The sequence below is a fragment of the Epinephelus moara genome, chromosome 9 (genome assembly GCF_006386435.1).
Source record: "Epinephelus moara isolate mb chromosome 9, YSFRI_EMoa_1.0, whole genome shotgun sequence".
Lineage (NCBI taxonomy): Eukaryota > Metazoa > Chordata > Actinopteri > Perciformes > Serranidae > Epinephelus > Epinephelus moara.
In genome coordinates, this window is record NC_065514.1 from 29048518 (window position 1) to 29064191 (window position 15674).

Consider the following 15674-nt stretch of genomic DNA (forward strand, 5'->3'; position numbering starts at 1 on the left):
GCTCTACGGAGCTGTCTCGTTGTTGCAGTATGTGACGTTTGTATCTGTGTGTTCAATAAAATCCTGCAAGGCTGGAAGATCGATCCTTTGTCATAAGACTCTTTCTTCAACACTAACATACATGTAGCTACCTGCTAACGTGAGAGAAACATATAATCTTGGTTGCTGATGTTGTTGATTTCTCCCAGATTTTGGATCATATCCCTGCTGGAACATGTCAGTTTGTTTTAAGAAACTTTTATTGGTAATTTTTGGTGGTAGAAAGCAGACGTTGCGCTAGACTTTTTTGTCGCCGGTCATTTTGACCGACGGGGTCATAAAAATCTAATAATCTAATAATCCATAATCTATTTTTACCGGTCATTTTAATTTTCGTTTTTAAATAATAATAAAGATATTCAAAGACATTTAGTTTTCATTCGTTCGTTTTTAATAAATCCAACAAGCAAGTTATAAAGTGTGCATTAATAAGGACATTAACGAAAAGATGAACAGACATCCACACACCCGTGCCATTAGGCTTCGCCCTGGACACACCGGACGGCACTAACGCGTCACTAACATGTCTGTCCAGGGCGTTATGTAGTTATGCCTGTAGGCTTGGTGACACAAAATTAAAATTGTAATGAAGTGATTAGGGTATTGAAAAATGTGTTCGGTTTATGCACTGTTGTGTTATTTTAAATTATAAACACGGTATTTTCTCCTCACGTTCCTCAGTGCATGCTGTTATTTTATTTTGAAAATTGGCCGGATTCTCTCGTCGTTTCTGTGTCCGACTTCCTGTTTGGTACGATCCGCTCGATCCAGCTTGACAGAAGCGCTCGCGGCTCACGTGAAAAATAGACCAGACGCCGAACTGAAGTGCTGCCTCCGCAGGCGCTCCGCTCTGCTCAGTGGCCTGTGTGGACAGTCAGATAGGTTAACATGGGCGCCGATTGAAAACTGCCTCCGCTGCTGGGCGGTGCGCTTCAGTTCCGCGTCCGGTGTGTCCAGGGCATTATGTCAACTACGCTACATGAAGCAGATGAATGACTTTTTCTCTGCAGTGTGAAAACGGCAGCCACTTAAAACACTGACTGTGCACTCTGCCGCCAAGTGGACAGGGGTGGTAATTGCAACCGGTCAAAATGGCCGACGGCCTTCAGATTTTCCGGTCATTGTTGTAAAAAAACGGTAAATGACCGAGAATATCCGGTTAACGCGACCTCTGGTAGAAAGTGACACTATCTTCTGTTAGCCTCATTCCCCTATCTACAATGATTGAATGGGACACCAAGATGTGGAAGACCCAAGAAACGCTGACCAATTACAGCAGACCAAGCTTATTCAGAAGGGGGGCTTAAAAAGACAGGTGCTAAAATTGAGCATTTCAGACAGAGGATGTGCACAAGCATAGAACATGTCCACACAATGAGCATAGTAGGCCCTCTTTAAAATATTTTCTCCTTTATCAGTCTAAACTCAGTGCCACAGAGTGACAAAGCGAACATAGGATTGTCAAACTTTGTAAGTTTATTAAAAAGAAAAAAAAGTGAAATCACTTTAACATAAGTATTCAGACCCCTAACTCAGTTCTTGAAGCACCTCTGGTAGCAATTAGAGACTCAAGTTTTCTTGGACTGCTGGATTAAGTTGTTACAGGTTGGATGGGGACTGGCAGTGGATAGAAATTTTCAGGTCTCTCCAGAGATGTTTGATTGGGTTTAAGTCCAGGCTCTGGCTGGTTCACTGAAGGACATTCACAGAGTTGTCCCTAAATCACTCCTGCTTTGTCCTGGCTGTGTGATTTTCCTGTTCCCTAAACTCTGTCCAGTCTCCTAGTCCCTGTCACTGAACCCCCCACCCCAAAGCATGACCCTGCCACCACCATGCATCACTGTTAGGATGGTGTTGTGCAAGTACTGAAGCTGTGCCTGTTTTTTTTTTTTTTCCAGACATGACGCTTTGAGGCCAAACAGTTCAACCATGGTTTCATCAGACCAAAGAATATTGTTCCTCACAATCTGAGAGTCCTTTAGGTGCTTTTTTTTTTTTTTTTTGCAAACTTCAGGCTTTCATCTGTTTTCCACTCCCCCAGGTCTGCGCCTAGACACAATCCTGTCTCTGATCTCTGCAGGAAGTTCCTTTGACCTCATGGCTCAGTTTGTGCTCTGATGTACATCGTCAGTGAGGCCTTATATAGACAGGCGTATGCCTCTCCTAATCAGGTCCAATCAGTTGAATTTACCACAGGTGGACTCCAATCAAGGCACAGAAACATCTCAAAGACTCTCAAGAGAAATGGAAAGCACCTGAGCTAAATTTCAAGTGTCATAGCAAAAGCATGAGAATACTTAAGTTGATGCCACATTTCAGGTTATGTCTTTTCAATGAATCTGAGTGTAGATTGATGAGGGGAAAAATTAAATAGATTTCAGTATAAGGCTTCAACATAACAAAATGTGAAAAAAGTGTAAGAGTGTCATTTTACTTGCTAGAACTCAGGTATATGTATCGTCAACCTTGCTTTTTGAAAAAAATTACATTTTGCAACTCATTTGCATTATCAAATCTGTTTTGTAAGAAATATATGGCTTCATAGATTACATTTTGATTGACCTAAAAAATATTCATGCCGAATTTGTCTGCAAAATGTTCACTGTGAATGTGAGGACAGAGGGATGTTGTATACTGTAAATCCCTCTGAGGCAAATTGTGATTTGTGATATTGGGCTTTATTAGTAAAATTGAAATTGAAATTGAATGTGTTTAAATTATTTCCATACAAACAGCTCCTGGGGGCTAAAGCACAATTAGCATTTTCATGGTTGTGTCAGGGCAATCTAGAGCAGCAAGGGAAAGATAGGTCTTTATTAAAGCTGCTATATTCAAAATTTTTGTATATTAACGATGGATCAAGAAAGTACTTCATGTGCACATGGTGGCTTGCAGCAATGAACCCACAAATTATCACTTGACTCTGCTGTTTTCCCAAGCTCCAAGGGGTGTTGAAGCGTCTTTCAGGTCAATGATTTGGTTTTCCACAACTTTCCTGTATTGGTCCAGTGTCACCACCCTCATCAGGGTCATTTTAAGATGCAGCAGGCAACTAAAACCCACTGTACACTTCCTGCATAGCATCAAACAGCAAAAAGATAAAGTTAGCAACTAGCTAACATTGAAGCATTTATTAGCTAAGCAGCCACATAGTTCCCTGAGGAGTTGATGGAGACCAAAGCAGAGAGTGCATGCTATATTTACATTCATCACATGGCCTGGAACATGACTACAAATTAATATTAATGTTGCTGCTTGTCTGCTGGGTGTGTAAATAAGCAGCTGTTTGCTAACAAGTTGGCTATATGAAGTTAGGTGATAATATGTCAGTGTTGTGTGTACCGCTTGTTTTTGCTGCCCCCAAGTGACCAAAAAGACAGGCGTAAATATTAAATAGGCTGCAAACACTGACTTCAAATATAAGCAGCACATGCTGACATTTTCAATATTCAACTGAAACCATTATCTGTCTATAACCAAGTGTCCTAATCCTAATATGGGGACACAAACCTCATCTCTGGTGTCAAAGTATGTGCTTTGTATGCCCAACCATCCACCCTAATTGCCTCTGTACAACTTCTGTGTTATATAAATATTGGACAAACATGTTGTATCCTTGCAGCATTTACCTTTTCTTTAAAATGTTTTGGCAAAGCATGCTAGTACATTAATTTTGCTGGAAACAGGGACTGTGATCTCTTTGGTGTGGTATCTATATGTGGTACGCACAGCTGTATATGTGTATGCATGCACCCACCCTTGCGATCACAGTGCATTAACGAAAATGCTAATTAAGGAGACATTTTGTTACAGAGCAGGTGTTGAATTGCTGACAGGGACACAATTGTAAATGAAACCAGTGCACTGAGAATCACAAACGGGACATCTGAGTTCTTTTTACTTTGCCTTTTTTATTGCGCCATAATTAAAATGAATTGTCTTTATTGCTGTTGTTTTTCGCCCTCAGTCCTATTCTTTATGGTTCTATTGATTTATTATTGGCTGTTATTCCAACCCACACTGGGCTTGTAATAGTTTTAGCTTGGAGATTGCTCCCAGCTACAATGAAAACATGAGACCTAGGGTTTATTTCTGTTTCTTTCCCCCTGCCAGTGTGATGAATCTGAATGGAAAAATTCATAATGGAATAGTAAAAGAAAGAGTGTGTTTGAGAAACTGTCGTTATGTGTCACCTTGCATTAAATTTGAAAGGGCTCACAGTAATTGCTTGAGTGCGGGGCAGGTCCTAGGCCGTGGAAATGTTATCACTGCCTTGGTTCTCTTGACAGTTAGAGATTAATCATGTTTTAATATCTTAAAGGGACAGTTCTCTCCAAAATCATAAATATCTGTCTGTCCTCTTACCTGTTGTGCTGTTATCAATCTAGAGTGTTTTGGTGTGGTTTGCAGAGTGTCTGAGATATTGGCCATAGAGATGTCTGCCTTCTCACAAATTAGGGCTGGGCGATATGGCCTGAAAAAAAAATCTCCGATTTTTTCACAAAAAATCCGATTCACGATTTAAATCGATTTTTTCCCCTCCTAGTTGAAAAAAAAAATTGGAGTCCAAAACTTTCAGCATGTGAATAAACCCTGGCTTTTCCACGGTAGCCTATATATGGGCACCAATATACATGGCAACTGCATCTGTGATCGCTTTCCACCGGACCCCTTTCTTATCATGGGCCTACGGCAGTGTTTCCCCTACCATCGTATTGGATCACAACAGAAGTCATTTAAGGTTACCTTTCCTATAGAACAGGTCTATACCTTGTCCTTTTATTAAACAAACTAAATAGCCTTATGTTACAGGCTGAGCCTGATGTGTGTGGCTTGTGTGTGTGTGTGTGTGTGTGTGTGGAGCTGTGTATGTGTGTAGTTGATGTAGGAGGTATGAGACGTTAGTGCGCCGGGTGTGGTGTGTGACGTCAGACGGATGCGCCCCAGGAAGAAAGTGAGGCATGTGCTATGTTGTTTACATCGAGCAGCCACAGTGAAGAAGCCTACGCAGTTCTGCATGCTGTTTTTGAGTTATTTCCCTCTATGTAAACGTCAGACACTGATGAGAGAGGCTGTGCATCATCCCTGCAGTGCTGAAAATAAAGTGCCGTTCTTTAACGCAGAGGAAGTCCCGTTGTTTACGTGTTGTTGCCACAACGAGCTAACACAAGCTAAAGGTGCTAATGGTCTTCGGAGGTCTACTTCGGTTCGGGGGTCTGCCAGCTTGGCGTTGTCAACACTTATTTATCTTATTTACACAACGGCATGTCATTTATGTCCCTACACGGTGCACGTCTAAAATCCTCCTCTGCTCTCTGTGTCGCGCACGGCGGAGTTCGGCCCTGATGCGCACACACACACAGACACAGGTGAGCACACACACAGACACAGGTGAGCACACAAAAGCGCTGAAGAACTCGTTCCCTTTCTTGAGAACGAGTTCTTCAGCGCTCGCTGCCATGTTGTTTGTGTGTCAAGCGCGCGGGGGGGAGGTGATTTTAAAGAGAACGTCGATTTTCATTAAAAGACATCGGCCTAAACTACAAATTCGAATTAATCGATAAAATTGATTTATCGCCCAGCCCTATCACAAATATAATGGAACTAGATGGATTGTGCATCAAAGTGCCAAAAAATACATTTGAAAAACATCCCATTCTCATTTCAAAATCATCAAATACCTCGCTTGGTCAATGATTTCCACGTCATACACAGGTGAAAAAAGGTAGTTTTTTGCTGTTGTATGATACGCTGCTGGACAACGTGAGTTTGAAACAAGGCCAGACAAAAACGTAATTTAAGGATCTGGAGAGTCCCTATAGGGCAGGCAGGAGTGGTGGTGGATAGGTCCAACAAACACTGGACTTTCACCCAAGGAGTCCGTGTTCGCTTCCCATATGAATGTTGAGCCAAACCATGATGTTTTTTTCAGCACCTAGCCTCATGCTTTTTTTGCACAAGGAAATAAACCTAAATACAAGGTTTTTACTGATGTAAGTTTATTTTGAAAAAGACTATATGCATCTAATGAGCAGAAACTGTGCATTTCTTGTGGAAATGAAAGTATGTTTTAAAGAGGCACAATGCATCTAACAGGCATCCTAGAATGCTAACAAAAGACGCACCCAGGATACCTAGCATGTCATATGTGGACATGAAAGTCCACTGACAAAGCCACAGTATGTGACGAGTTCGGAGTGAGAACATGTTGAACTCAGCAGCATTTCCTCTTTCCAGAAATCATGACTATTGAACTACACCCCCCCCAACCATATCACAGAAGGAAGCGTGCTACATGCAACAACAACTGCTAGCTCACCTAGCACCACTGGAAAGAGACATTGCTGTTGAGTTGTTGAGTGCGTTTGATGTCTCCAACACTTGGGAACTTACACCAAACAATCTAGATTGATAAACCGCACTACAGGAAAGAGGAAAAGTGTGTATGAGGTGTACTGTCTCTTTAAATGAAACTTGAACTATTTGGTACATTGCAGAACTTAAGGGAGAAGCCAAAATGTCTGAAACTTCTGGTTCAACACGACCAAAATGAAATAACACTACACTCTTTTGTTGGAATAATCATAGCTAAAAGCCAGGGATAGCTTTAATATTGCAGTAGTGTCATTGAAATTCTGCAATTTGCGGATTAGTCTGACCTTTTCAAGTCAAGTACTTGGCACCAACATCTAAATGCAGGTTGTGATCTGCAGTGATTACAGCTGCATCTCTGAATAAACCATTCAGGTCACAGTTAGCTGGTTCCAACTCTGAATTCTCATGAATTAAATCTTCACTTAATCTGACCTGCTGAAAAACATGGTGGGGTATTTGCATTCATGTGTGTGCCTGTGCTTGTTAGAACTAACCGGTCCAGCGTAGCTCATAGTGGTCAGTATTTTTTTGAGATAGTCAGAGTGTTAATTCATTACAGTGCTAATGTTGGGTGCATTAATTCAGTCAGAGGATGTTAAATTTAGCAAAAACTGCTCTGCTCTTTAAGAGAGCTCTTAAGAAATCTGAGCAGCAACAAGGATTATGCTGAAAGAGCTAATCCCCCTTTAACAAAACACACACATACACACTCACACACACATATATGTATATGAATTTTTAGATCTTAGTAAAGTCAACAATATCAAAGGATGCTGGGTTGGCGGAGGGATTTGCAGCAGCAAACAGCATTTGCATGGAGGTTTCAGAAATACACAAAGTGTCAGGTTATATTCATACAGGTTGCACACCTGTATGAATAATATTAGATGTCACTAGTCAGCTAGTAGTTAAGCAGCTGATGAATGAAGCAGCTGGTGCCAATTAATCAGCTAATGCAATCACAACTTCAGTGCTCTACTTGAACTAATGCTCTGCTTCACATGTTGTCAGTCAAATGTCACGCCAAGTGTATTTATTATCACTGTTCGTCTTGCTGTTTTTGGTGTCTGTGGTCGTGATTTTTCAGACATTTCCCAGAGCTGCATTACATAATTTTACATAAATTTGTAGCAACTTCTCTCACTTGTTTCGTGCAAACGCAGCTGCACAAATGAGTCACGATAAGTTGAATGTCAATTAGCAGTTTGTGTCAGCTTCAATAGACTGACAGTCGGTTTTCAAGGATACATAACTCAACCTTCAAGTATACAAAGAGGCCACAGAGACTTCAGCCTGAGAGTCGGTATCAAAGGTAAATTATGTAACACGGCGTCAGGAAAAGTCTACAGTCATGACACCGTGCCATCACTTTTTTCTTTTTTTTTCAGCAATATAAAGTGTAAACTGCAGTGCTCTGCAACATTTTTTTTTGCAACCCTCTTGCTGGCACATAGCTTTCTATCACTGATAAGTGGTTTTGTCCTTGGGGGAATGATGCACCTTACAGCTGGCCAAAGCAAGGTCAAACCTCTCACTGTGTCCGTCCTTTACTCCCAGAAGTGCTGCTGCAGTAGCCGTGGCATTTAGAGGGCAAATATGCACAAGATAATTAGCCGAGTGCACCTATTTAAGTCTGGGGTAAACAAGGCATCGGTGCAGAAATGAAAAGAGAGAGCCAACGTTCAAAATGATGAAATGAAATGCAACTGTCAGGTTCACAGGCATGTGTGTGTGTGTGTGTGTGTGTGTGTGTTTGGGGGTTGGGGTTGGTGGGTTGACGGGGACTAGAGGGAGTGCTGCTATGTCTCTTGATGCGCCAATCACTGCTTAAAGATGCAAATATATTCAGCTCCTGACTGACAGCTCATCGTGCCATACGCTGGGAGACCTTCCGCCAAACATGTTTCTCTCTGTGTTTTTTTTTCTGTCTGTCTCCCAAATCCTATCTCTAACTCTTTCTGGGGAGCAAAGCAGCTTGTGTTGGCCAAGCACTCGGAGTGAAAATAGAAGCAATCATTTATTCATCGATTGAAACATCAGAGGACTAAGAGGCAGTGAGGGAGTGAGAGCAACAAAGAGCGGGAAAGATAGACGGGCTGGAGGATAAGGGAGGGAAAAAAGGGCGGTGGCGGGGCTAAGTGAAAAGGAGTGGAGAACAGACAAGGAGAGGAAACTGTTGAGTGAACAAAAAGTGGACAGTTTTGCCTTAATAGACATCACAGTGTACAAAAGAAATGTCAAGTGATGGAAATACAAATAGGGGTTATTCCAGCTGTAACACTGTTAGATGGTGACAGGTAAAACGCTTGTGATTTAAAAGAAATGCTTAGCAACCAATAAAACCTAGAAGTATTTGATATAGTCGGTATCAAGGTGACAGAAGCAAATAGCAAGAAAAACTTCTAATAGCTCCAAAACGGTGCTTTGTCGGATGATTTATGTATTTTTAAAGCCTTAAAGGGACAGTTCACCCCCAGATCAAAAATAAATATGCTGTTGCAGAGATGTCTGTCTTCTCTCTATTATAATGGAACTAGATGGAGCTCGGTTTGTGGTGCTCAAAGCACCAGGAAAATGAATAAATAGATAAATAAACATTCTAAAATCTCAGCAGTAATGTTTCCTTCTAGAAATCATGACCCCAGCCTATGGGTAGGAACTATTTTCTTTCTCTTTCTGCTGAACTGCACCTGCCAACCGTAGGCTATCACTGAGCAGAAGGAAGCGTGCACCTTCTCAAAGATGAGAGGCTCTAACTTGTGACAGCACGAGATGTAAACATTCCTCCTTAACTGAGCTATAACGTTAGCTAGCTCAGTGGTGCTAGGTGAGCTAACAGGAGATGCAAACCTTCTTCTGTGCGATGATATAGTTGGTGTAGCTGTTGAAATCCTGACCTGGTTATTCAATAATCCACAGACCTGGTTGTGAGCAGTTTTATGTAGGTACTATTTTCTTCCCACTGAGCTACACCCGCCAAACGTATCACCACGCAGAAGGAAGCGTGCCTCTGCTGTCAGCTAACCTAGCACCGGTGAGCTAGCTCGCTCAGCTGAGGAGGACGCTATTAATGCTTACATCTGGTGCAAGCTAATTAAGGAGACATTTCACATGTCACAATCACGAGGGCGTAGGTTTAATTTCAACATTTGTGGGGACATACATTAAAGTGTAGGTGGAGGGGTCCTCCTCCAGGAATTTTTGGCATCAAACACTGCACTTCCATTCAGTTTTACACACCGATTCATGATGGAAATGTCTTTTTTTTCTGTGTCTTTTGTTAAGGGGATTTCCTCTTTAAATGTGCAAGTGCACCTATTTACATCAATGATAAATTAACTGATTTTAATTCATTCATAAACCCCAGACTTGAATAGCTAAAATGTTTTTTAGCAAGATTTCTACTCTCTGCACATTCAAGACACCTCTCACATATCCGCAACTGTATACTTGTACTATAGGGGAGAACATTGTGCATTACATTTACCCTACAGATACATGTTACTGGTTATAATGCAGATTCATATTTTTACTCACAAATATAGCAATTAAAATATGATGCATTATTGTTTATTCAACTATAGCATTGTATATGAATTGAAAGCTCCACCTGCAACAAATTTTAAGTAAATTTATATACATTGTGCCAATAATTCCTCTCCTGAATGCAGGAATGTGACTTTAACTTGCTTGGGGCGATGAATAGTTTTACTTTTAAAAGTTTTGAGTACTTCTGAGTACCGACATTTCCAGCTAGAGAAACAGAAAATAAAGGAAGGCAATTTGTCTGGGGCCTCAAATCACTAAATCCACCCCTGATAATAATAAAAGCACAGCGCAGGATGAAAGGGGAGACACAGAGCAATATTCCATCCAAAGTCACTGACTAAAACTGAAATTAGACCAAAGTAGTCTGTACAAGTCTGAATATGTCACTCTGCACTTTAGTGCTGTGAGGGAAAACTCCGCTCTCCAGCCACAGTTTAAGCAGTGAAATACGGAAACTAACTAAAAACACTTCTGATCAGACATAGTACAGAATGATCCCGTCTGAAAATATAATGCACTGCCTCTGATGGAATCAATACAAGACCTCATTTGTCTCTTATTACCGTATGCAGAACTGTTAGAATGAGGATAATGCGAACAAGTTTGCTAAAACATTGGTAGGGACATGTCCCAACTGTCCATATTATGCAAACCTACACCCTTAAGAGTTGATGGATGCTTCCCTCTCTGTGGTGATACTATTAACAGGTGTAGTTCAGCAGAAAGAAAATAGTTCCTACATGAAACTGCTCACAACAAGGTCTGTGGATTATCTTGAGTAGCTGGGTCATGATTTCTGGAAAGAGACAATACTGTTGATTTTTTTCAAATGCATTTCTTTAAGCTTTGAGCACCACAAGCTGAGTGCCATCTTGTTCCATTATATTCAAGAGAAGGCAGACATCTCCACGGCTGATATCTGCAACACTCAGCAGCTCACATCTCAACAATCTAAACTGATCAATAGCACTACTACTACTATACAGGTAAGACAAAGCTGTGTATTTTAACTGGGGGGTGAACTGTCACTTCAAACCAAGCCTGTGTAACATCTACTGAACAGCAGTGTGGCCCAAGTGGCAATCAAGTTAACTGTTAACTGTTGCCTCTATAAGCTACTAGTAACACCAGACTAAGTAGGGCTTTAGCAGCAAAACCCCTGAATGCACTGAAGTGAGCAACAGTGCATGTTATTGCTCATGAATTCAACTTCTCATCTGTCAGAGGAAGAATATTTCCTCTCTCAAAAGCTACATAGCCTCACTCTGAGACTTTAAATAATATGACAGGGTCTGTAAATGCTAAATACTCTTTTCCAGGAACCCAACAAAAGAACAGAGTGACCGCTCTGCAATCTTAATGACAGACAATCCAAAAGGCAGGAAATAAGAGCATTAGTTCTGATGTCAACGTGAACAGTCATGCACTAAGTGTGCTCACCCACATGGCAGCTTGCAGCTTCTTAAGGCAACAATCCCAACGTCAGATTTCTCTGTTTTATTGACACGAATCATTAACTATCTCATCTCAGATACAACACATGTCCAGCAAAGCGCAAAAAGAGTGAAAAGCTTTTGTCCTCTGCAAGGGTATACATTTAAACAGCATTATCCTTCACTAGCAGTGGGGTGGGGAAACATGACATGAGACAGGTTTATCCTCTATAAAAAAAAAAATAATAAAAAAAACTCTCCCTACTACAGGCGCATGATGTGAATCGAAGATGGGAGGACCGGGTTCCCAGGATACAAGACTCGATACATTCTGTTATTTTTTTTTTTTCTTCGTAGAGATGTGAGCTAGATAGATTCATCCCACGCAGTCCAAATAAACAAATACAGAGAGGCAAACCGGTGCCAACAGTTACAGTGATACAAGAACATTTGAGAAATAAAATGATTGCAAAGAAAAAGATAAATCAACAAAACATGAACTAAATAGAAAGAAGCAGGAAAAAAAAGTAAATATCTTTCCTCAAATCCCAAAGGTATTCCACCTTGTTCCCCCTCCCTCCCTCCCTCCCTCCCTCCTTTTTTTTTTTTTTTTAGTATCATACAGCAAAAAGACATTCAGAAGAGCAGACCGGAGTGATAGAAAACACTCATGCAAAGAAAGCCTTTTTCACACATAGTCACTAACACGGGAAAAATCATCTCAAACAACAGCGCTGTCAACAGTCAGTGCCTTCAGGTCTTTTAGTGGATGTTGTTATTGTTGTTTGCTGTTTCTCTACAGACTTTTGATTTGCTACTGTACTTGATAAAAACGATATGACACCCATTATAGGCTATCAAGTCTTCTGACTAGAGTGACCTCCCACTTTTCTATCTGTCCATTGGACCTGGGGATCCAACAGTTTATTACCAACAGTCTTTGTGTCAGGACCCCCAATGACCAAAAGAAAAGTTCAGATGGGAGGATTTCTACAGAAGAACCGGAGCCACAGGAATGAGCTTAGGTTGATATCCCTTAATATAAAAAAAGGCGTGATGATTCTTTTTTTTTTGGCATCTGTTCTTATTCTTTTGATATATTTGTCTACTTTTACAATCATTTTCTATGCGGCAAACAATTAAAGAGTTTCATTCCAAAATAAAAAACCTCTAACAAAATGATGGCAGCTATTAAAATAAAGTCTACTATGGGTAACTATTAAAGACCTTTATTTACAAAACAGTTCTGTTTTATTAACAATCATCTGTGATATTAACTGATAAAGCTTTTTTTTTTTCCCGTAACAAATATATCACATTTTGGAATGAAACTCTTTAATTTTAGATTTTTTTTTCAGTCATGTATATGCACATTCAATCCACTTTGCATTCCCTGTTGATGCAGTCTCTCAGTATCTGATATTATAAATAGAATGGTCTTGCCATAGAGTCTTTTTCTTTCGCTGATATATTTTTGTATATAGGGAGATCTCTACACAGACAATATGAATTTATGTATGTAATCCATTTTTCCGTGGTTACAGTTCTTCTGAGCGGATCACATGGAACAGTGTGACATTGTAGAGGACCTGGTGGCCATTGTTCCAGGCATAGAGGGCTCGGTCACGCGGGTTGTAGTCCAGCATGGAGATATGTGAGTACTTATTCTGGAAGGCAATGTCAATGTACTCGTAGGTAGAGGAGTTGGTGGAGTACGCGTAGTACACCTTGGTGCCTCCTGAGTAGCCGTTGGTAACGTAGAGTGTGCCGCAGATCATAAAAGACTCCCCGGCACTCCTTTTGGGGTGGTTGGTGGTCCAGCTCTTGATGATCTGCAGTGTGTTGGGGTTCAGCTTGCTGATAACAATGTTGCCGGCGTTCTGGTTGGTGGCGTAGACGGCCCACAGGCCTCCCTCGTCCACCATCAGGTCGATGTCAGAGTGGCCGCCCCAGGCATAGTGATACGCATTGTTGAAGCCGGCATAGTCGAGCTGCCGGGACTTGCTGATAGAAGAGGTGCGGAAGTCGAACTTGATAATGACGTGGCTCTGGAATTTGTTGAAGTAGATAGAGCCGTTGTAGACAACCTGACCTGTTCCTGACCACGGGTGCGGCAGGCGGTGGGACGTGAAGTTGTCTGACGTCATAAAGTCCTGCATCGACTTGTACTCCCTCACGAAGCGGTTGTTGTGGTAACCATCCATGTACCAGACCTTAAACATTATAACAAGAGGGAGAGAGAAAGAATTAGGATCAAGCACAGCAGCACTTCAGAGATAGAAACCCCTATCCTCATCCTCTGCCAGTGTGCCTAAAATATCTGAATCTTCTATGCAGATCACACACAGAATAAATCAAATCACACCCTCAACAAGCATCCCAATTAAGTTAGCGCTGAGACTTCCTCAAGGAGCAGACGAAGCTGAGATCCGGCAGCTCCTGAATACAAACAGTCAGCATGACAGCCGCAGGGTGGCATGAGCCGGGCCCCGCAGGGATAATGCCCATCATTCCAGATAAAAGCCCTGTCTCAGCTGCTTCGACCCAGCTTCCTGCTGGCCCCTGCGGTGGTGGGCAGAGAGCTTTCGCTCCGGAGCTGCTAGAGGCTCAAACACTTCCTTAGTCTCAGAGGGACTGAGACACCCGAAGCCCATCCCCTACCTGCTTCCATGCGCTGCTGTGATTGACTTAAAAAATGATTCATATCAAGGAAGCAGGTCTCCAAGGGCCCGGGAAAAAAAAAAAACCAAGGTATGGAAACCGAGAGATAAAAAGAAATGGAGCAGAACTGTCTGCTCCCATCAATTACACTCATTCTTCTTTTCTTGCCCTTTGATAACACAGCACATCTTTCATGTGCTCTGTTCAAAATGTATTAGTTTCTACTAAAAAAGTTGCCTTACAGTATGCTAAATATAATCTTAGTCAGCAGTAAGCTGAATCTTTTAAAATATACACATTATGCAGCCTGTGTTGTCATGACAATTAGCCTTCAGGAAGCAAACTGTGAATTTACACAGCTACTGTACTGTACGCTGCTGGTGCTTCTCCAGTTTTTAGCCCTTTTCCTCCCATGTGACATTGAGAGCTGTGCCTCTTATTAATGTGTCTCATAAAGCTGGTGCCCAAAGAGCATGTGGCCGACAAATAAACTTTCTTTATTTCCAGCTCCCTACCGTCCTTGTGCACTGGGTGGCTTCCCATTAAGACCTTATAGATTTATCCTTGGCATTTCATTTGAATGTGTTTTAGTAATGAAAGTTGAGCCAACAGAAGCCCTGCTCCACAATCAGATCCAACCAGCGGATAAAAGGGCTGTAAACGATCAAAACAGACCATTATTAAATTTCATAGCGAGAGTTGACCTTCGCCTATGATCAAGGCCAACTCTGACTTTAGAGTCAGGACAAATGTTTGTGTTGCAAATGTTCAGGTGTTTGTCTCTTGAACAAAGACAATATCAGCATTAAGTGTTTACAGCCAGTGCGATTGTGTTCGTTTTCTCAGTGTGTGCATGTCAAATATTTTGGAGCTGCAACTAACAATTGTTTTCATTAAAGATTCATTTGTAGACTATCACAACTTCCCAAGCCCACACTGACATATTTAAAATGCTTGTGTTGTTTGAGCAACAGTTTAAAACCAAGCAGCAACCTCAGGGGGTGAAAAATGAAGCCAACACGAAAAGTGCCAAAATCTGGTGTTCCTCCGATGGCCACTTGAGGCTGGCTTCAAAAACAAGTCACTCCCCATAGGCCCCCAATGTTAAAATGAAGCACAACCAAACACAGAGGACGACAATAAACCAGATTCTGTTCCTGTCTGCTGCTATTTTGGATTTTCAAAATTGGAAAGTCGGAAAAAAAGGTTAAGAAGTCTGAATAAAACTTTTTGGAAAAAAACACACGTACAAAAAAACTGAAAATGAAATTAAATTAGAAATAAAAAGAATCTAATCTAAATATTACAATATTGTTATCATTTAAATCTTAAACTTTAATTAATTGACTTTTGTGGCCACTTGGAAAGACACTGACATATATGTATGTATATATACACTGAACAAAAATATAAACGCAACACTTTTGTTTTTGCTCCCATTTTTCATGAGCTGAACTCAAAGATCTAAAACATTTTCTATACACACAAAAGACCATTTCCCTCAAATATTGTTCACAAATCTGTCTAAATCTGTGTTAGTGAGCACTTCTCCTTTGCCGAGATAATCCATCCAACCTCACAGGTGTGGCATATCAAGATGCTGATTAGACAGCATGA

At 41.2% G+C, this 15674-nt stretch overlaps 1 protein-coding gene across 2 annotated transcripts in view; it reads right to left on the reverse strand.

Annotated features, from left to right (window-relative positions):
• Positions 1 to 11446: 11446 nt before the first annotated feature.
• Positions 11447 to 15674, reverse strand: part of olfm1b (olfactomedin 1b) — a 28576-nt gene continuing 24348 nt past the window's right edge. For both annotated transcript variants that reach the window (XM_050053501.1, XM_050053500.1), the window contains exon 6: positions 11447 to 13609. In XM_050053501.1, coding sequence (XP_049909458.1) covers positions 12935 to 13609 — 675 coding nt within the window. In that variant the 3' untranslated portion in view covers positions 11447 to 12934. The remainder of the gene's footprint in view (positions 13610 to 15674) is intronic.